Raw genomic sequence first — 22,510 nt, 5'->3', positions numbered from 1 at the left:
TTTTGTCTTTTCATCACAGCTGTTCAACAACAGATAACAGTCTGTGCTACTAAATTCACCGCCAACCTGAATGTGTTGTTGCTCACATGAATGTGGGTTTCTATTTCTATCACACGGCAGCTTCAGCCGAGCCGTCGATCGGCAGCGGTGGCCTTATCTGTGAGCCGCAGGGGCTGATGGGAGCTCTGAGGACCTGTGAGAAACCACGTGGCCCTCGTCTGATCTGGCAGCTCGTCCTGGTTTGGCCTCAGCTGCGTCAGAGCGCCACTTCTCCCCAGGTTCACCAGAGGAAACACCACTGCACAAAATGCTTTTCCTCCCAGCTGCTGCTCTGTGCTGTCTGTGTTCAGGTGAGTGTTTCCAGCCAATCAGGAGCCAACAAAGTCCACCTGGAACAAACACTGTCACATTGAACTTCATCTATCTGTCTGCTTCTCTACAGCGCTGGTTGCCATGGAAACCCAGCTGATTCAGCAGGATTTAACATTGACCAGAGGAATTGATGGAGACGTCTCCTTCAACTGTCAAACTGACCAGTGTACCAGCCGCTGGGTATACTGGTACCAGAAGAAAGACACAGAAACATTCACAATGATTCTTGATATCGCCAGGGATAATAGTGGCATAGATAACAGTTACAATCATCCTCAGAAAGATGATTTCTTAGCTGTGAATAAACAGAACGGCTGTGAGTTGAAGATCCAGAAAGTAAAACTCCTTCATTCAGCCACCTACTACTGCGCCTGTTATAGGAATGATACCCACAGTGAGAAATGATCCGAGCAGCCTGAACAAAAACCAACAGATGAACAGACGTCAAACAGTGTTTGTGACAGGAAGAGAGCAGTAAACCACAGCCCAGGTTCACATGTTTCACCTCCATCTCAGCCACAGTCACAAACACACTGAACTGAGGGATTTATTTCATATTATATTTATTTATATTTTGATCAGATATTCCAGCAGGTTTATTGTTGTTTCACACAGAGAGAAAATAGGAGACAAACACAAACACTCGCTTTAGGGAGATTTCAGTCTTGTTGAAAATGATCCAGACACTCTGATCAACTTCCATTCTAAAGCTTTTAGGCACAGGAGTTAACACGACTGGGATTACATGATGATTAGGACTCAAAATACAACTGACACAGAGTAGGCAAGGTAACAGTCTTTACTGAAAACAGGTTCGGTACACTGGTGATCAGGCAGTGGAGCAAACAAATCAGGCAGGGGTGAGCCAGAGACAAAGACAAGGAAACTAACGAGCTGTAGTCAAAACCAGGGAATGCTAGAAATCGCTAGGAAAAAAAAAGGCTGGGACGCTATGTACAAAGACAAAAATGAACTGGCAATGAACAGGGGAAACATAGAGACTATAAATACACACAGAGTAAACAGGTGAAAGTCATCAGGGCAGGGGAAGACAATCAGGGAGGAGGACGAAACCATACAAGCAGGGAGAGGGGATCTGAAATGAGAGGAGAGGTGAATACACAATAAAAGACAGCGAGAAAAATATAACATAGAACAGTGTCTCAGAGGACTCTCCTTCACTGGCTTGATCTGGGCCACATGAAATGTAGGATGCACCCCTCAAGGACCTGTGAAGCTTGAGCCACACACCTGCCGGATTAACCACCTTGGAGATGGGACCCACTAAGCGTGGAGCCCGAGACTCAACTCGCAAGGGGAGGTCTTTTGAGGACAACCACACCATCTGTCCAGGTCTGTATTTAGGAGCCGGAATCCCTTGGCGATCAGCTGCTCTCTTGGACCTGGCAGCGCTCAGAAGCAGCACCAGACGAGCTCAGGCCCAGATACCGGGTTACCCTGGTCCAACACCACGTCCTTCGGGAACCCATGTAGGCAGAATACATACTGCAACCTTACGTCCACCGTTTCCTTGGCAGAGGGCAACTTAGGACGAGGAACAAAATAAACCATCTTTGAAAATCTGTCCACTACAGTCAAGATAGTTGAAGTCCAAAAGATGTCAGACCAGGGACGATGGGGCACTAGAAGGGAGCATAGGAGCCTTGCCAGGGAGTGTCAAGAGGTCTTAAGCCCCCCACACACCACCCAGACGTCCAACTGCCTTATCCGACTACTTTCCGACCACTCTGTTGCTTCTCGTCTGACCCGTTCGGCACAAAAGTTGCACTGAGCACACCGCTTCGATGTTCTGCCAGCTCCACAGTAGCATGTACATTCTGCGCTTGCGCAAGATGCAATAAGCGGGTGGCTAAAGACGCTGGACTAGAAGTGTATGCACGCAACTCTCTTTACTTTCGATCAAAACAAAACTATTTCAGACAAAAACAGCTGCATACTAAACATGCAGCGAGGCATTAGTAAATGAACACAGATTAATTCATCCTGAATGGACATAATAACAGCTAGTCTCGTGCCAGTACTCCAAAGCATGAAAACAAGAAATGACGGAACGGAGTGCGTAGAAAACTAATGCACACAAAGTATTCCGCCCCTACCACACCCCTCGCTGATTCGCTAGCACACCACCAATCAGAGAATCCAATGGCGGCCCACCTCCTCAGACTTCACATGCTCAGTCGGATCCGACAACGTCCGTGCGGCTCCCAAAGCTTCCGATGCAGCTGAACACACCAAACATATTTGTTCCCGACCTTGTCCGAGTCTCTCCAAATGCTTCAGACGTCCAACGGTTGGGCTGGTGTGTGGGGGCCTTTATCCCTAGCACATACCTGACAGGTGGCTATGTACTCGCCCACCTCTTTCTTTATAGTGGGCCACCAGAATTGTGGATTAATAACAAAACACGTTCTTCTGATTCCCGGATAGCAGTACAGGAGGGAGGTGTGAGCCTGGTGGATTACCTGCGAGCGGAGAGCGACAGGGACAAACGACTGGTTCAGGGGGCACACATTGGGTATTACAGTGTTAGTGGTGGCCTGTCTGACTTTCTCTTCAATCTCGTAAGTGACTGCCCCAACCGTGCAGGAAGGAGGACAGATAAAGCTAGGAGATTTGGGAATAGAGTCCAGGTGAAACAGGCGAGACAGGGTATCCTGTTTAACATTCTTGGAACCAGGACGGTAAGACAGGGATAAGTCAAAGCGGTTAAAGAAAAGGGCCCACCTGGCTTGCCTAGAGATAAGTCGTTTTGCTGACCTGATATACTCCAGGTTCTTGTGGTCCGTCCATACTAGAAATGGTTGCTTCGCTCCTTCCAGACAGTGGCGCCATTCCTCAGGGCCACCTTCACAGCTAGGAGCTCCTTATTCCCCACATCGTAGGTCTTTTCTGCTGGACAGTTTCCTGGAAGGAAGGCGCAGGGATGGAGCTTGTTTTCAGCGTGAGATCACTGAGAGAGAACCACCAGATCGCCAAGATCCGATGCATCCACTTCCACTAGTGTGAGGATGGATGCTGATGTGAGGCTCTCTCTCAGTCTCTGGAGGGGTAGCTCCGCCTAGGAATTCCACTGGAACTTGACCTGGGGAGAGTTAAGGCATGCAGGGGAGCAGCAATGGCACTGAAGTTGCAAATAATTAATCTGTGAAAATTTGCAAACCCCAGGAACCGTTACACAAGCTTGCGGCTAGTGGGAGTGGGCCAATCCACCACCCCAATGACTGCAGGGTTCATCTGGACAGTGTCACCCAACACCACAAACCCCAAACATGAGACAGTGGGAAAATGAAATTCACAATTTTCTGCTTTTACAAAGAGCTGGTGGTCAAGGAGGCATTGCAGTACCTGGCGCACATGCTGAATATGCGTAGAGTAGAGCAAGCCTCTGGGGGGAGAAGAACCAGGAAGCAGAGTGATGCAGCAGTTGTTCAAGTGGTGGGGAGACAATGAAGTGGCTCTGGCCTTATTGAACACCTCCTTCAGATCCCGGTAGCAGGCAGGAACACCCGAGAGGTCCGGGAAATCAGTGTCCCTCGAAGCCAGAGGAGGTGATGTGGGCGGAACAGTAGAGGAAATGGTATGGCTCACCAGTGCCCTCTTAATCACAGATGAGCCCGGTCTTTTACCAGACAAAAGGCAATGGAATGGCCCATCCTGAGCAGCAGGGGGTGCTGATGATAAGGCTCCCTGGAGGAAACAAGGAGGTAAACCCATAAAGAAGAAGTCAACACACACTGCCCCCTCTGGGTGAAGGAGAAAACCAAGGATTTCGATTTTTCCCTTTTCCTCTCGAAGACATTTTCATCAGAAAGAGAGATTAATAATTTAGGATCCTTGGGGAGTTCTAGTGGTGTCATCTGGTCTTTAAGTCGATCTGCCAGACCATGGATAAAAAAAGTCACACAGGGAGAAGGAGTTCCAGCCACTGACCACTGCAAGAGTATGAAATTTAGTGGCATAATCTGCAACCCGTTTTAAATTGTCCAAAATTGCATAACAGAGAATCTCCGGTAGACTCAGCTGAGGCCCATGCCTCAGCTCTGCCAGAGAGATTATAAACGCTACCATGACGCTGTCTGTCAGAAAATGCAGTCCACACTGGACCAGGAAAGAGAGACAGTTGTCAGAGTCTCTGGAGAACCATGCCAGGTTGGATAGGAGAAGCACCAGAGCATGTGAGAGAGCCGGAGCGGATGGTGGAGCTTGTCTAGACAATTGCTGACATTGATCACCCGGGATGCAGACCCTGGAAGCTCTGTTGCTGATTGGCCATCCCATGGATATCCAGTACGAGTGAGGTAAGTCGCTCCTCATTGCCATGAATGTAACCACCTTGAGCTGGAGCGCAGCGCACACAATGTCAGCGTCAGCTGAGTTCATGTTTTTGTCCAGTTTGTGCCATCATGACTGGGAATGCATGTTGATGAGGACTGAAAAGCACGAGTGACACAGAGTAGGCAAAGGTAACAGATAACAGTGGAAACAGGTTCGGCATCGGACAGGGGAAACACAGGGACTATAAATACACACAGGGTAAACTGGTGAAAGTAATCCGGGCGGGGGAAAATAATCTGGGAGGAGGACGACACCACACACGCAGGGAAAGGGTTTCTGAAAAAAAACATTGTGGACATATGTCTATCTATGTGTAATCTTATGTTTGTCTGTATATTGTGTCTTTTATATCTGAACCTCAAGTCTGTCAATAAAGATAATAATAATTTGGCAGGAGCTGCCACTGGAGCTGGTGGAGCTGTCAGAGTCAGGAAAACAAGAGGTTACAGAACCACAGCCACAGGAGACTGATTCAGCACAGGAACTGGAGACAGCTGCAGTTCAGCTCAGACAGGTTGCTGCAGAACAGGAACAGAGGACTGCTGCAAGGCAGAGCAGGAGGCCGGCAGCTGGAGGTCTGGACGGGGATCAGGAAAGACCGCCGGTCCGGCTCTGGAGCGAGTCTGCTGACCCGCCGACAAGGAAGCAGGTGTCAACAGGGCCACCGACTGAGAACCAGGAACTGGTGGACCTGCTGGTGGAGCTAGATAACAAGTCAGAATCAACAAAGTCAATGAATGAAGTTCATCCTCTGGGGACCAAGAATGTCTGTAGAAAATGTCATGTCAGTCCATCCATCCATCCTTTGGTCCAGGTCCAATCCATGTGGACTAAAGTAGTGGAGCGACAGACATTAGCATCCACAGAGCAACACTGCTAGTGTGTCTAAAAAGACAATAAAAGAAGAGACAGTCATGTTGATATGAACATTAGAGAAACACATCATGGAGCTGAAACATGATCCTGCTTCATCATTTGGATTCGTTCACCTCAGCCGAAACTTTCAACAGCACACAGGTTTTTGTATTACTCTGTCTCACTGTGGGAGGAACGATGGATGTATAGCTCTGGAACTAAACTGGTTGTAACAGGTAAGAATATAGCTTTTCCTTCATTTGTTTTATTGAACAAGTGTAAAATGTGTTTTTAATGAGTTACTGCTGCTTCAGGCTTAGTTTTTTTAGTAGAGAATTCTTGCAGCCGTGCAGCTATTGTTCCATAAAAAGCTTCATAACTCCTGAAAAGATGTTTAAATCTCACTGCACAGCTGAAGTTCTTCTTTATTTCTGCAGGAGATCAAACTGATTCATATAGAAAAAGTTTGATATTGACAATGTTACAAATATACAGTATTTGATCCTCTCAGTAATTCAGCACCATCTCTTGTTTTATAAAACAACATCATATATGATATTAAACATCATTTAATATATGTCAGTAAATGTATTTGATAAACATTTAACTTTAACTATGTTGTATAGGATCATTAATAATACAGCATTAAATGACCTCATGACAATTGTATTTTATATGATGGTTCCTATGTCTTTTTGTGTGAGATATTGTATACATGAGGACAAACACACACTGAATGTGATATTACAATAAATATAATATATGCACATAAATTTATATTTTTCAACATGTGAAATATATAAATTGCGTGTCTGCATGTTAATCTGCTTTAAATGTAAATATAACAATTAATAGTAAATGAAGCCTAACATGATTTAATACATTTAAAAGTAAATATATTTTGTAAACGTATGATGGTAAATATTGTGCATATGATACTGCACATATTGATTTGTTTTATATTATATTATATATTATATTATGTTACAATAATTGCATTTTAAATTACATTTCTGATTGTAAATGGTCTGCATCAGGATATTGTATTTTATATGATGGTACAAATGTCTTTAAATGTAAAATATATTCATACATGAAAACAAACATACACTGAATATAACATCACAATAAATATATAATATAGAAATTATACTACAATATATGAAAAGATTATATTTCGAAAAAATTGTATGATTTACAATGGCGCATGAAACTATGTATTTTATATGTTGATTTGACTTTAAAATAATTTATATATAAAAACAAATATATTCACTAATAATTTAACATATCTTTTAAACAATGAAAAATAATAATTCCAAAACTAATTTCAAATACTTAGAAGTAAATGTATAAGCAGCATATTGTGTACGATATACTGTTATTAAAAAAAGTTATATTATGTTGTATTATTTCATATCATATTCTAATGTATTACAAAACATTATCACATTTAAATTAATCAAATGTTAAGTTCCTGTAAAGGATCAATTCATTCTCACCTTTCTTCATATTATGTTATGTAGTTTCTGGGCTTTCTTCAACAAAGGCGTCGGTGTGTAGTATGTTGATAAATGATTCTGCGGAGGCCAGGCTGGTGGAATGTCAGAGCAATCTTTATTGAAAACAGATCTCAATGTCAGCCGGGTTTCTCAATGTGTAAGTGTGCAGACACCTCAGTTACAAAGAAGTTATAATTCAAATTTATCATATCTAAACATTTCATTGTAATTGTGTAAAATGTTGAAATACAGAAAAAAGATATATTGATATTATTAATGAACTGATTAATTTTTCTTTAGTAGCTGGACTAAAGTACACGGTGGTAAATCTGTAATATGTTAAACACATTTTATCATGAAATATATATTAACGTAATATTTAGAGAAGGTTTTAAATTTTGCAAAGATCATGATCATAACTATACTATATTTTTTATCATCAAATCAACAGAGTTTTACCTTCTTTATATTGAATTACGTCTTTATTCACAATAGTCATATGAAAACTTGTATTTGTAATTATATAAATTATTAACAACATGAAATTCAAAATGCATTTTGTTTAAATATTTATGATATGTTGTGGATAATGTAAACATTAAAATGTCAGCGCGTATTAAACTTGAGGGTAAATATGTCCTTTATTATAATCTGTCTTTTATCATGATACAGATGAAGATTTTCCATTGTATGAAAATATGATGTTATATTATTATTAGTAAAAGTCATAATAATGATGAATGTGCACATTGAAAGAAAGAAGTGCTGGACACATAATGTTGTTTGTCTCCATATAACATATGATGACATGACATGATGAGTGTGTTTGATGTGCAGGTGAATCCAGTCTATGTGTTGAACTTTGTGCTGTATTGATGAGTAGTTTAGTGATCAGAGTCCATGTAGTTTCCAGGATCACACTGAATGCAGTGCAGTGCTGGAAGCTGCTGTTGACTGTGTCAATGTGTGTCTGTGCTGCTTGTTGCTGCTGTCAAGCTTCAGATGAGCAGGTAGTGAAGCCCGTGGTGAGCGTGTACCCAGCAGCATCCAGAGCCCACCTGGAGGGGAGGAGCTCCCTGCTGTGTGTGGCCTCAGCCATGTTTCCTCCTCTGGTCCGCTTCTCCTGGGAAAGACGAAAGGAGGATCAGGAGCAGTGGCTCCCTGCTGAGGGAGAGCAGCTGGAGCTCAGTGAGTCGGGACGCATTTCCGCCATCTTGCTGGTTGACAGGAACGCTACCTTCACGTATAAATACCGCTGCTCCGTCCAGCACGAGGGGGGCACAGTGGAGGCCCAAACAGAACAAGGTAATGAAGGCTTGGTGACTGTGTTCAGCAGCGATTCAGCTTCATGTGGAGACGCTGTCAAAGAGAGCAGAAGAGCAGAGGACTGACATTTCTTTTGGCCTCTTTTCTGTTTCAGAGGTTCCAGCAGCTCTTCCACCATCAACTCCACCAGTACCTTCTGGGCCGTCTCTGCACCGGGTGAAGCTGCTCTGTGTGCTCTACACAGTGCTGATAGTGAAGAGTCTGGTGTACTGCTGTGGACTCTCTCTGCTGAGGATCCTCTGAAACAAGGGACCGTCCACCAACTGCTCACATGCTGACTGACTGTTTTCTGCTCGCCTTTTCTCACCATCAAATCTAATCAGTTCATCTCATTGATCACTTTGATCAGCAGTCACAAATGTCAATGTTCATGTTTTGTGGTTGGTTGTAAAATGTATCTTTTGATGCACAGGTTAGATTCAGTCATCCTACATATATAAATACATATATACACATATATATCTGCAGTGACTGAGTATAAATTCTGTGCTATAGTGTTATTTTCATCCTCTAGTTTATTTCCACTTTGAATTGTGACTTGTATAATAATAGAACATGAAGCTGAATCATTAGCTGTCTGCTAGATATTTGATTGTTTTTGTATTTTTCTCTTCTTGTCTTTCTTTTTAATACATTATGCAGAGTGTGGCAGCTTTGTTCAATTCTTTCAGTGTAACATTCTCAATAAAGTGTAAAATCACAGTGTGTGTTTTAGAAACAGTCTTGTTTTTATGGATTTCAGTTCATCTTCAGAGCAAATCATCAGAAACAGAATCAACTTCATGGACCATGTATGTTGACGCCTACAAGTCATTTGACTCTGGTTGTAATTAGCTCTCAATATACTTTCACACAGCAGCAAGAACAAATGTAGAGGAAGATGTGAATATTAGCATACAGCTAAACAAGGACAACAAAGCTAAAGAAAGAGAAGCAAACAGAAACATATAGCTATTATATACAAGTCAGTAGGTGTGGCTGTGCCACCAGGTTCAGTGCTGAGCCCCTTTTATAATTGTGTCAGTGTGGATGTCAAACTCTACGCTGATGACACTGTTGTTTACACACATGAACAAACAGCAGAGCGAGCTGCTTTCAAGCTACAACTGCTATAAAATGATCACACAGCAGCTTCATCAGTCGCCTTCCAAGTTGGTGTCAGGCTGCAGAAACTGTCAGTAAACTGTCACCTTTACAGAATCAATCAAACAGTATCAACACATCTTTTATTTCAGCTTCTCAGCTCCCAGGTTTGTCTCCCAGGTGAATAAGACAGATGAAGCTGAGACAGTGAGTACTGAGCGCTGTAACTGTTGTAACTGTCATTGTGTTGTTCATGTGAAAAAGTGCAGCTAACGGTGAGGAGGCTGCAGAGCAGAAACCCACACAGCCCGTCTGCTGCAGGAAAGGAAGTGCTGGTTGGCTCTCAACAGTTTTTTATGAGTCCTAATAACCACTGAGAACAGATTCATATCTGCTGCTGTACACACTCATCAACTCCTCTCCCTCTCTGGACTGCTTTGTCTTTTCTCTTGTTGTCTGGAAGCCTTTTTTCCACTGAGCCCTCCACCCACACAAAGTTGAACTGAGCCCAGAGACCAACTGTGACCCCCCACCTGGAGCTCACGTCCATGAATATAATGAAGTACTACCTGTATTAGTATTTATTTTCCTTTAGCTCTATTAATTCAGAATATCAGACAAACAGCTGCGTCTTTATTTAATGTTTCCTGTAAATATTTTTTTCAGATGAAGCTCCAGTGAAAGTTCAGTGAAGCTCATCGCAGACCAACAAAAAAAAACTTTGTTCCTGTCGCCGTTCATAGTTGACTCTTATCTTATCAGTTAAGCAAAACGTTTTCCTTTATGTTTCATCTCCTCACAGATTAAACCATCTTTGTTTAATTGTGTCCATTTCATTCCTGCTCAGTCAGTCAGCATTCTTTGGGGGAAACTTTGGGCTGTTTATTTATTTGGTGGATTTTTCTTGCTTCTGTTCAGACGCCCCTCCATCACAAAATCTCCCTGTAGAGTCAAAGTGATAAAGACTTTGTGAGCAGACTCACTGATCACATATCATCTGCTGTCATAAACATGATCTTTACTTCATTCACTCGTCTCTCCTGATTGAAATCTGCTTTAAATGGAATAACAGCGTCAAACCAAAGCAGACAAATGTCAGTGTGTTCCTTTAAGAAGCTGAAGGAACAGTTATGATACATTTCATATTATCTGAAGGGATGTTTGTTCTGTTCTGTGTGTTCTAACTCTGAACACTTGGATCATTTTCACCATGAAACACTGTTGGAAGAATGACAACATGTTGCAGCTGTCTCAGCAGACAACACATGTGTGACATTACATGTGTCTTTACGCTGTTAGATCGCTGTCACACCAATAAATCAGCTCTTCCACCACGGCTGTGTGACACATTTCAAACTAAAGCTGATCACATGCTGGATTTCTGTGTTTGCTGCTGGTGCTGACATTAAACATCACAGAGAAACACCACCACCCTGTGGTCAGTCACGGGAAGTGCAGGGACATCCACGTGATGCTGATGACGGTCGCCATGACGACACCATGACGCTCCGCCCTCTTATTTTACTGCCGACAAACCCACAGTGACATCTAGTGGATAAAAAACACACAGCAGTAAATGAGGAGTATTACTGGCATTATTGTTGCTACTACTTCTAAAAATAGTTCAGTTTCTACTGCAATTGATCTTATAAGGGAAATTCTACATGAATAAATCTACTTTCACTAGTCACTAGTATTCTTGGAAAAGCAGCCTTTTGTCTGTTCTTGAATCCAAGACCTTTAAGCCATTGACTCTCTCACCCTTTCATCCCTCAGTTCCTGTTTTAACTCTGTGTGTGAATATGGGACTACATCTGATATTACTGTTCATGTACTTCATCTGGTTCTTTAAGCAATTTACATGTTTTTGTGAAGTTTAAAGGATTGTAAACTGTGTAAAACTAATTTGACGAATACTACAAATACACGTCGTTCCCACCAGTCCTTTATTCTTACAACAAGTCATCAGTACGGTGTACATTTTAGGACATCCTCAAGATCAGGCTTCAGCATCAGACCTCAGATGAAAAGGTATAAGGTCTCAGGAAAAGCTCTGTCACACTCGCACCAAACAGCCACATGAAAAATAGTCATTGGACCAAAAGAAAAAAAATGGTTCTGCATCGTTTCTTTGTTTGCAGCATTTTGTTGTTGCATGTGTTTTGCGTGTCTTTGGTTCTGCACCGTTTATGTATTTGCAACGTTTGGCCGTTACTGCGCGTTTACCCTTGTCGGCCACCGTACTTATGCGACCTCTGTAGGAAACTGATTTTCCCGATACCATTCAGTGTGACAACTTTTGTCCTGATACCTTTCAGTATGATGACGTTCAATGTGACAACTTTTGTCCTGATACCTTTCAGTGTGATGACGTTCAGAGTGACAACTTTTGTCCTGATACCTTTCAGTGTGATGACGTTCAGAGTGACAACTTTTGTCCTGATACCTTTCAGTGTGATGACGTTCAGAGTGACAACTTTTGTCCTGATACCTTTCAGTATGATGACGTTCAATGTGACAACTTTTGTCCTGATACCTTTCAGTGTGATGACGTTCAGTGTGACAACTTTTGTCCTGATACCTTTCAGTGTGATGACGTTCAGAGTGACAACTCTTGTCCTGATACCTTTCAGTGTGATGACGTTCAGAGTGACAACTTTTGTCCTGATACCTTTCAGTGTGATCATTTTTTTCCTGATGCCGTTAAATGTGATATTTTTTTTCCTGATACCTTTTAGTGTGATAATGTTTTTCCTGATGCCGTTCAATGTGATAATTTTTTCCCCGATACCTTACAGTGTGACAACTTAGTTTCTGATACCTTTCAGTGTGAAAAAATTTTTCCTGATACCTTTCAGTGTGACAACTTAGTTACTAATGCTTTCAGTGTGACAATTTTTATCCTGAGATACTTCAGTGTGACAAGTTTTTTTTCTTAGGCCTTTTGGTCCAATGACTATTTTTCATGTGGCTGTTTGGTGCGAGTGTGACAGAGCTTTTCCTGAGACCTTATACCTTTTCATCTGAGGTCTGATGCTGAAGCCTGATCCTGAGGATGTCCTAAAATGTACACCGTACATCAGGCCAATATATAAATGACTGAATGAACATGCCAGGAGTGGTTGCATGGCCTTTTTTTCTAAATAATACTCATGATGATGATGATGATAATGATACTACTGCTAATAATATAATAATAGCAATTAAAATAGGTATATACTGATGTATTCCAGATCTTTTATATGTATACATATATATATATCTTTGTACTTGCTGTTATAATTATTTCTATTTGGTCACTGTTTCTGTTAACATTTAACATGGTCTACAACACCGAGTAAGGGTAACTCGTCTTGTATGACCTATATTAACAAACCAGACTCTGTTCAAAAATCTGTCGTTTCAAGAACATGTCATTGACCGTGGATCCCGAACCTCACCATTCCCTCGATCATCTGTCACCACATCACACTACATGAAATAAATGCAATTGGTGGATCAATTACGACGTATTCATCAGAACTCTCTCAACGTTAACATGATGCATTTTGTCGCTTCTTTGAGTTGGCTGTAATTGTCGGTAAGCTACGATGCATTCAATTGACATATTTTTAAATGGAGTTTGGTGACAACGTCTTTATCTCCAGGTTTCAGGTTCAGTCAGGGGCGTTGTTACTCTATTAGTCCAAAACTCAATCTGCACTACATGTTTACATCCATGTAGCCGCAGTGAGTTAGCCTGCACTTTGAGTTTTCTTAGATTCACAGCCGTGATTGATTGTCTAAAACCAATTAGCTCAGGGCTAACAGGACAGAATAGCACGTTAGCGGCACCGCTAAGTAGCTAGCGTTTGTTTTTAAAGTGATCGGATGTTCAGCGGTTAGGTAGAAATGGCTGCAAGCGCTTTTACTGTAATAAATTCACACACAATACGAATCCCCTATATTTAGGTTTACCCGCACTGTGTTACAGATAGCTGCCCAACAGGCTGCTAGCTAAGCTAACTCCAGTTGTAAGCGCCGTTGCCATCAAACTGAGCTCGTTTTATGCCCCGAACCATACAAACCACACGACACATCAACACTGTAGCTGTACCTGGAGCCAAAAAACGCCTTTAATACATTCATGGGGGTAAATTCATTAAGATGCTTTCGGAAATACCCCATCCATTCTGCCCAAACTGCCATGATTCTGCCTTATTGACTTCCTGACACAACAAAACGCCGCTGCCGCCCGTTGCATTCTGGTAAATGAAGTTGACTGAATTTTAGCGTTGCTGATTTCCTCCGTTTCACCATTGTTTACTTATATATTAATACGTTATGTGTTCGTCTCTGCATCATACTGGAATAGAGAACATTGAAAAGATCGTCAGTTTGATTCTTACGTTTTATTATTTATGAGTTATTACGCAGTACAACTACAACTCCCACAACCTGACGTCATTACGTAGTTACGTTTAGCAACGGTCAGTTGCTAAAGAAAAAAACAGCCGCTTCCGTGTTGTTCTTGTGTTATTCTGGCAAATAACTATCGTTAGCAGAGTGGAAGCTCGTCTGACAGCCTCGCCGGAGTGTGACTATCATGATTTTGTGAAGCTGACAGGCCGTCTCAGCTTTGTTCACCCGAAATGTCGCTGCTGCAGAGCTCAAAGAAAAAAGACAAGCGTATTTTGTCTGGTACCTGCCCGGACCCGAAATGTCAGGCGAGGCTATTCTTCCCTGCTTACGGCTCCATTAGCATCGAGTGCACGGAGTGTGGTCAACGCCACGAACAGAAGAACCTGTTAAATGTCGAAGAAGTGACTGATCCAGATGTTGTGCTTCACAATCTGCTCAGAAACGCCCTGCTCGGCGTCACCGGGGCCCCGAAGAAAGGGACGGAGCTGGTGAAAGTAATGGGGCTTTCTAATTACCACTGCAAGCTCCTGTCCCCGGTCCTCACCAGGTACGGCATGGACAAACAAACCGGCAAAGCCAAGCTGCTGAGGGACATGAACCAAGGTGAGATGTTTGACTGCTCACTCCTGGGGGACAGAGCTTTTCTGATCGAGCCGGACCATGTGTCCACCATGGGCTACGGCAAGGACAGGTCAGGAAGCCTCATCTACCTCCATGACACCCTGGAGGAGGTCAAGAAAGCCAACGGCAACAGGGAATGTCTCATCCCGGTCCATGTGGACGGAGACGGGCACTGCCTGGTCCACGCTGTGTCCAGAGCGCTGGTGGGCAGAGAACTGTTCTGGCACGCCCTGAGAGAAAACCTCAAACAGAACTTCAAGCAGAACTTGGACCGCTATAAGGCCCTCTTTCAGGATTTTATTGATGCTGCAGAGTGGGAGGACATCATTAATGAGTGTGACCCCCTGTTCATCCCGCCTGAAGGCGTGCCGCTCGGACTACGCAACATTCACATTTTTGGCTTAGCCAACGTCCTGCACCGGCCCATAATCCTGCTGGACTCCCTGAGTGGAATGAGGAGCTCTGGGGATTATTCTGCCACCTTCCTGCCCGGGCTGGTGGCGGAGGAGCAGTGCAGGGGCAAAGACGGGAAGCTCAACAAGCCCATCTGCATCGCCTGGAGCAGCTCTGGCAGGAACCACTACATCCCGCTGGTGGGAATCAAGAACACTGTGCTGCCCAAGTTGCCGGCCCGCCTGCTGCCGAAGGCCTGGGGCGTCCCTCAGGAGCTCATCAGGAAGTACATCAAGCTGGAAACGGACGGGAGCTGCGTCATCGGCGGCGACCGCAGCTTGCAGGATAAATATCTGATGCGGCTGGTCAACGCCATGGAGGAGGTGTTCATGGAGAAGCACAACATCCACCCGTCGCTGGTGGCTGATGTGCACCAGTATGTCTACAGACGGACCGGTGTGATCGGCATCCAGCCCGAGGAGGTGACGGAGGCAGCTAAGAAGTCAGTGATGGAGAACCGGCTGCACCGCTGCCTGATCTGCAGCGCCCTCTCTGAGCTCCACGTCCCACCAGAGTGGCTGGTTCCTGGTGGAAAGCTCTACAACTTGGCCAAATCCACCCACGGCCAGCTGCGGCCGGACAAGAACTACAGCTTCCCCCTCAACAACGTTGTCTGCTCTTATGACCCCCAGAGAGACGTCCTCATCCCAGATTACAAACTCAGCTCCCTCAACACCTGCAACTGGTGTCACGGCACCTCTGTCCGCCACATCCACGGGAACGGGTCTGTGGTTTACCTGGACGGGGACAGAACCAACACCCGCTCCCAGGGTGGGAAGTGTGGTTGTGGCTTCAAGCATTTCTGGGAGGGAAAGGAGTATGACAACCTCCCCGAGGCCTTCCCCATCACGCTGGAATGGGGGGGTCGGGTGGTTAGAGAGACAGTGTACTGGTTCCAGTATGAGACTGACCAGACTTTGAACAGCAATGTGTATGACGTGGCCATGAAGCTGGTCACAAAGCACTTTCCAGGGGAGTTCGGCAGTGAGATCTTGGTGCAGAAAGTAGTTAACACCATCCTTCATCACACCGCCAAGAAGAATCCGGATGAATACAACCCAGTGTCCATCGACGGCGCTCACGCCCAGCGTCTCACCGACACCACAGACCCTCAGCCGGCGGTGGATCCCCAGCCACCCACTAAGATCATCCTGACTGGTCAGAAAGCAAAGACGCTCCACAAAGAGGAGCTGACGATGAGCCGAGCGGAGCGCAGCATCCAGCAGAGCATCAGCGAGCAGGCCTTCGTCACTCAGAAGCGACGGACTGACAAGCTGAAGCAGGAGCAGAAGGGCCACGGCCGGACTCCTTCCCCCACTGGATCGCCGGAAACCTCCTCTTCTTCAGCTCCCGTTACGCCGACCAAATCCTCCTCCCCCTCCTCGTCCAGTAAGGAGAAGAAGATCCGTGTGACCACCAGTGACGGCAGGCAGGCCATGCTGACCCTGCAGGCACACACCACCTTCTCAGAGCTGCAGAGGAGCATCACCAACCAGTTTGCCGTGCCGCCGGTGCAGCAGTGCATCCGCTACGGCTTTCCGCCCAAAGAGCTGGTTCCACCTAAGGACGGCGAGGAGAACGAGCCGGTGGCGCTGCAGCACGGCGACAGGGTGACGGTGGAGATACTGAGGGGCCCCGAGGAGAAGAGCCCCGCCGCCTCCATACCCCGAGCCTCCAGCTCGCACTCCGCCCTGCACTCAGTGAAGAGCGAGGACGCCGTGACGTCGGGCAGGATGAGCAGCCGGGAACTCCAGGACAGCATCGACCTTGAGATGTCCTCCCTCTGTCTCCTAGCAACCTTGATGGGTGAGTGTGACATGTAGGCCGTCTCCCCCGAGGTCTCCCCCGAGGTCCCCCCCCCCCACATGAAACTTCCTCTGCAGAAAACTTAGTTTAGTTCTGAGATCAAATTTTAAGGCAAAACAAAAAGTGAGTCACAATATCCAAGTAAAGTTTGGCATGCCACTTTATCAGCTGCACTGATGATCACTCTCATTATTGATTTTTCTATTGATTAGTTTTTCAGTGAAACCTTTAGAGTAATCAATGATTCAGTCAGTTGAGATGAAACAGAAAAAGCTGAAAAGGTAAAAATATTGTAATCATATAATTTTGCACCATGTCATATTCATGATGTCACCTGTAACTGCTTAATGCATTAATTTAACATAAATTTTTACCTCACACACTTTATTCTAAGCTCCACTTTAGGTCATTCCATTCCTAAACACTTAAATATCTTTGCTTAAAGTTTAAAGAGGCACTTTGTAGTTTTAGAGATTCATTTTAAACTCAATGTGACGAATAGTCAGTATGACAGCCACTTTTCTGTTAATTGATTTGGCTTTATTTCCCCTCACATAAGTTGCCAAAGACACAACCTGCTTCCACATTACTGTTGTTTGGTCTTTGTGGGTTGAAGTGTGGGAAGTTTGAGTGAGGGTTTTGTTTAGCTGTCAGAATGTGAGTGGCATCAGACCGACACACACCTCTCCCCACACTGCTGGCGTGCCTTTACACACAGACATCATCTCACCTCTGTTGTAGCTCTGTTACTACCTCCACTGGAGGATCAGAGGTGGAACGAAGCATTCCCCCCACACCGTCTCTGCAACTTTCACACAGACGGTGAGGCGCACAAGATTCACACCTTGAAGTGTGAATGGGGCTGGTGATTGTGTTCACGCTGCCTCTGAACGTCACCTCACATTCAGTGACCGACGGAGCATTACTTCTCAGTGTGAGCAGGCAGCAAGACACCGTGGCCGTTTCACTCAGCTCACACACGCTTGTTCAGGTGTACGGCACACATCATGCAGGAGGCTTCCTGATTGGTCACAGCAGGCAGGTGAAAAACAAACTGCAGGTATCGGCTGAGTGGCTGATGGAGCTCACAGGTAGCAGGTGACGCCTGTCGCAGCGTCTGTTTCTGAATGCTACCAGAAAGTCTGTGTCTGTGTGTGTCTGTGTGTGTGTGTCTGTGTGTGTGTGTGTGTGTGTGTGTGTGTGTGTGTGTGCGTGTGTGTGTGTGTGTGTGTGTGCGCGCTCTCAGTGTGCTGACTCAGGCAGCTCAACCCCTCCCCGTCTCACCTGCCAACAGGGTCAGAGGTCGCGGCTGCCTCCAGATAAACAGATCGGCGGGCCAACAGTCGGCCTCTGTCGATATTCAGGAAGGTTTCATCTGCACTCTGAACGCTGGGCAGGCCTGACGCTGCACTTCCTGTTAGCAAGAGCTCATATTCAATAATCCTCCTGTCTGCTTCAAAACAAAACCTCCGCTCAGCCGTCTGCCTCTGTGTCTTCACACTGACAGTTCATTCAGCTCATGTCAAGATATCCTGCCTGCTTGTACACAAACGATTCCTTTTTATTACCTCCCATGTTTAACTTTACTGTTTTGTAAAAAAAACTACCCTCGTGTTTTACTTTAAACACAAAACACAAAACATGTCCTTTCTCGAGCTGCAACTGTGACTCAATTAATCCATCCGATTTGTTTATCATATATTCATTTTAGAAGTTTTTCAAGGAGAAATATCTGTACAGATATTGTTTTTGTAGGTCGTCAGTCAGAAGAATATTTTCTGTCCAGCTTCCTGTTTACGGTCGTCAGTAACATAATTAACACGCAGACAAACCTCTGACATGGCTAAGCAACTGATGAGGAAATGAAAAAGTAGACGTATGTAAAACACATTTTTCAATGAATAATCCAGAGTCTCTGGGCTTCAGGCTGCTGGTTTAAAGATGTCACCTGGGTCTCTGGGAAACTGTCATCAGAGTTTTACACACTTCTTCTGGACAATTTACAAAGTATACCATAACCGCATAATAATCACTGGAGTCAGTTCAAAATAAATAAATAAATAAATATTTGCAACCTGTAAACGTGAATGGTTGATGATGCACATCATGTCATGTAGTCATATGGACGTTGTGCAGTATCTTGAGTAAAAGCTTGATGTGACATGATGATTTTTATGAAACAAGCTGATGTGCTGTTCATCCAAGACGACACTGAGGAGTAAAATATTCTCTGACTGACCAGACGACAAAAACAAGCATCTGCTGTTGAATATGCTTTAAAAATCACTTTGGTTTTTGCAGCAGTCAGGGCGGATGTGAACCCTGCGGTGTGTTTGGAGTGTCAGCTGGTTTGTTTGGTCTTTCATGTAATCAGTTTCTCTCCGTCTGTTCCAGGTGAGGACGTTTGGTCATATGCAAAGAAGCTGCCGCACTTATTCCAGCAGGGCGGCGTCTTCTACAACATCGTCAAGAAAGACATGGGTACGTTTGTTGTCACTTGGTTTACTGCATCTACCTCCAGTGAAGTAACCGGGGTTACAGTTTCAGTCATCATCTCCTCTCCTCCCCACTGATGGAGAGTCAGGTGAAGTTCTGTTGTCCACAAAACGTTTCTGACAGCGTTACAGCATTCTGCTAAACAACTGAAGCAGCTGGAGGCTTGTTTTGTGAACTAAGATGACAGAACTTTATTTTATTTTTATGTAAACTGTTTACTGACAGGTGATTGACAGGTAGCTGATCATGACCCTTTATTGTGAACCCCAAACATGCACTGATATTAAATTGTCTTTCTCTTATTTAATTAGTGTTGATGTAATTCCGATAATATGAGGGAGATTTCGTATGATCTTTTATGATATACCATCACTGATTTATCCTCATGAAGACTTCCAGTACAGATGATACATTTGACACAGTCTGCGATCTTCCTCTCTCTCAGGCCTGATGGACGGGAAACACTGCACACTGCCTCACCTGACGGGGAAAACGTTTGTCTATAACGCAGCAGAGGAGCGTCTGGAGCTCTGTGTGGACGCTGCAGGTCACTTCCCCGTCGGGCCCGATGTGGAGGAGCTGGTGAAGGAGGCTCTGGTCCAGCTGCGCTCGGAGGCGGCCACCAGGGGCAGCAGAGAGGGCAGCCCGTCCCACGGCGTTCTGCGCCTGGGGAGCGGCGGCGTCGTCCGGAAGAAAGAGCAGCTGCAGAGCGTCACCGCCTTCCAGGGTAAAGGCCACTCCCTGGGCAGCGCCGGGGGTTCCTCCCCTCCGGAACACCGGCCTATCACACGCCAGCACAGCAGCGGTGTGGACCTGAGCGCCAGTGTGTCCCGAGGCCCACCGGACCTGTCGGACATCCCAGAGGACGCCACCAGGGAGCTGGTCCGTATGGCCCCGGGCTTCGTCACCATGAAGGACGGTCGTGGTCTGGACCCCAGCCTGATGGAGCAGCAGCGGAGGAAGCTGCAGGAGATGGTGTCCTCCATCCAGGCATCCATGGAGCGCCACCTCCGGGAGCAGCAGAGTGCTGCCGCTGCTGAGGGCGGGGCCAGCCAGGAGCGGACAGGCAGTACTAAGACGGGCGCGGGCCAGCCAGCGTCCGGGCTCGACCACGAGCCTCCACCTGCAACAGGCGCAACGGCGGCCGGCAAACCGGACGGAAAGGCGGAGGAACAGGAGGAGATGGAGAGTCAGGACGCCGAGCAGAGCAGCGCCACCGAACCCATGGATCACTCCTGATCGCTCCTGACCCCCAGCACCGCCCCCGCCCCGCCTCGCCGGCACCTTTGGGTCATAACGCCTCAGGTCGGATCCTAAAGCTTTGGTCTTCATCGTGTTTCGTTGTCTTTACTGCATGACTAACGAGCGGGCCGACGTCCTCACCGCCGTGGGACGATAAATCCGTAAAGCGATATGTTGTGACACGCTTGCTGCGATACATCGTCATATTCTCACACCGACATCACACTTCTGTTCTGAGGCTTCTGCTGTGTGTGTGTGTGTGTGTGTTTAAACTCTATACACAGCTGTCCACTCCACTCTAAAACTTCACAATGCAGTAAATAATAAACACAACATGTGACTGATTTCTGCTTTTGAGAGAAATTATTTTGCAGTTTTAGGATGCGTTTTTTTCTCCTCGGTTGATAATGTATCGCCAACGACTGTTTTGCAATATATCGCAGATTGGCTGCGTGGTGACAGGATTGTATCTCCGCCCCTGTGACTCCCACCTGCAGACGTCTGATCCTCTCACTATAAACGCAGCGACACCTGAGGGTGACTAACCGCTCGGGGTCACGTGTGAGACGCATTCCTGTAGATAGAAGAATCCTCTGAGTCTTAATCTGCCACCAGGAGCAGAGCTGCTGCTCGCCGGCAGCTTCATGTCCTGCAAACATGCTTCCGTCAGAGTGCACGCTCTGAAACGTGCACCGGCCTCTCTACGCATCAACGCCTTCCTCACTGAATTCTGCTTGTCCACCGTCCGTCTGTCTGAGGACGGGAAACTCTGACCAGTGTTTGCTTGATTGCCTGACCTGACGTGAAGCACCTGAATACAGCTGCAGACCAACCTGTGCAGGTGAGGAGACCAACAGGTGATGTCTTTGTGTGCCATCAGCAGGTAGAGGAGTGTTACTGTTTTGAGGTTTGATTTTTGGACATGTAAAGGGCAACTCCTCCAAATATACACGTTAAAAAGTCTACCGAAGCTGCCAGAATCAAAAACAAAGAAAGAACCGGCTCAGTAGATTATAAATGGACCAAAAATAACACTGAAGACACATGTAGGCATCAATTAATTTATAAAGTGTGACATAGATTTATATTTTTTTTTTGATTTAATACATTTTTCATTCACTCATTCATTTTTAAATGTCTAACAGTAAAACAAAGTAAATCCACAGGTGAACTGACACAAAGGACAATAAATACAGAAGCGAATCCAAAAGATTTACAGTGAATTAAAACAGAAATAACTTTTTGTCACATTTTATGAATTAGTTAATGCCTACATTTATTTTTAGAATCTTTTTTGGTGTATTTTAATGTCATTATTTATTTATCTAGTCATTTATCGTGCGTCTTTATTTTTCATTTTGGCAGTTTCAGTCTTCTATATTGGGCAGAGTTACTGCATATGTGAAAACGTAGAATAAATCCTGCTCAGCCTCCAACTGAAGCTGCATGTAATCTGCTAAATTGTCTCTAGTGATGCCACTACTCAGTGGCTGAGCTGCATTGTGGGTAATGTAGGCAGCAGGTTTTAAAAGGAAAAAGACGTGATGGAGAAGGTGATATCTCTAATTCATTTGTGTCTAAACTGCTCTTGATGCGTTCAACTGGCACCTACATTACCCACAATGCAACACTGAGGGACATAACTGGAGGCATTTACTTAAAACTGACAGGAAACGGCAGTGGGAGCTGAGGGTTGTGGTTGGTGGTGCAGGTGTGTTTAACTGCTGCGAGGGAGAATCTCTGGAGCCAGTTGAACGAGGTGCTTCACATGTAGAAACAAATTAACCTGAGTGTGTCGGGCGCTTTATAACAGCCTGAAGATCAAGACGCTGAAGAGGAAAACACACCGTTTATTTTCCTGGTTTTCTTCCAAAGTAACTTTAATGTTTATCACTGAAGAGCAGTCAAAGTTGTCCAGGTGAAGGATGAATGAGGTGTGATCGCTCTGCTGAAACATCTGTTAAAGACACACACACACACACACCGGGAAAGGACAC

General features: G+C 45.1%; 1 protein-coding gene and 1 pseudogene across 1 annotated transcript; both read left to right on the top strand.

Annotated features, from left to right (window-relative positions):
• The first annotated feature begins 307 nt into the window (after positions 1 to 307).
• LOC115572505 (uncharacterized) lies at positions 308 to 9,000 on the top strand (annotated as a pseudogene).
• A 5,125-nt stretch (positions 9,001 to 14,125) lies between these two features.
• Positions 14,126 to 20,857, top strand: LOC115572501 (deubiquitinating protein VCIP135-like). The gene is made up of 3 exons (XM_030402644.1): positions 14,126 to 16,775; positions 19,170 to 19,256; positions 19,717 to 20,857. Exons 1-3 carry the CDS (start codon positions 14,126 to 14,128, stop codon positions 20,508 to 20,510), a joined length of 3,531 nt encoding a protein of 1,176 aa, XP_030258504.1. The 3' UTR covers positions 20,511 to 20,857.
• The last annotated feature ends 1,653 nt before the right edge of the window (positions 20,858 to 22,510 follow it).

The sequence above is a fragment of the Sparus aurata genome, chromosome 21 (assembly GCF_900880675.1).
Source record: "Sparus aurata chromosome 21, fSpaAur1.1, whole genome shotgun sequence".
Lineage (NCBI taxonomy): Eukaryota > Metazoa > Chordata > Actinopteri > Spariformes > Sparidae > Sparus > Sparus aurata.
This window is presented reverse-complemented; position numbering and strand designations above follow the sequence as displayed.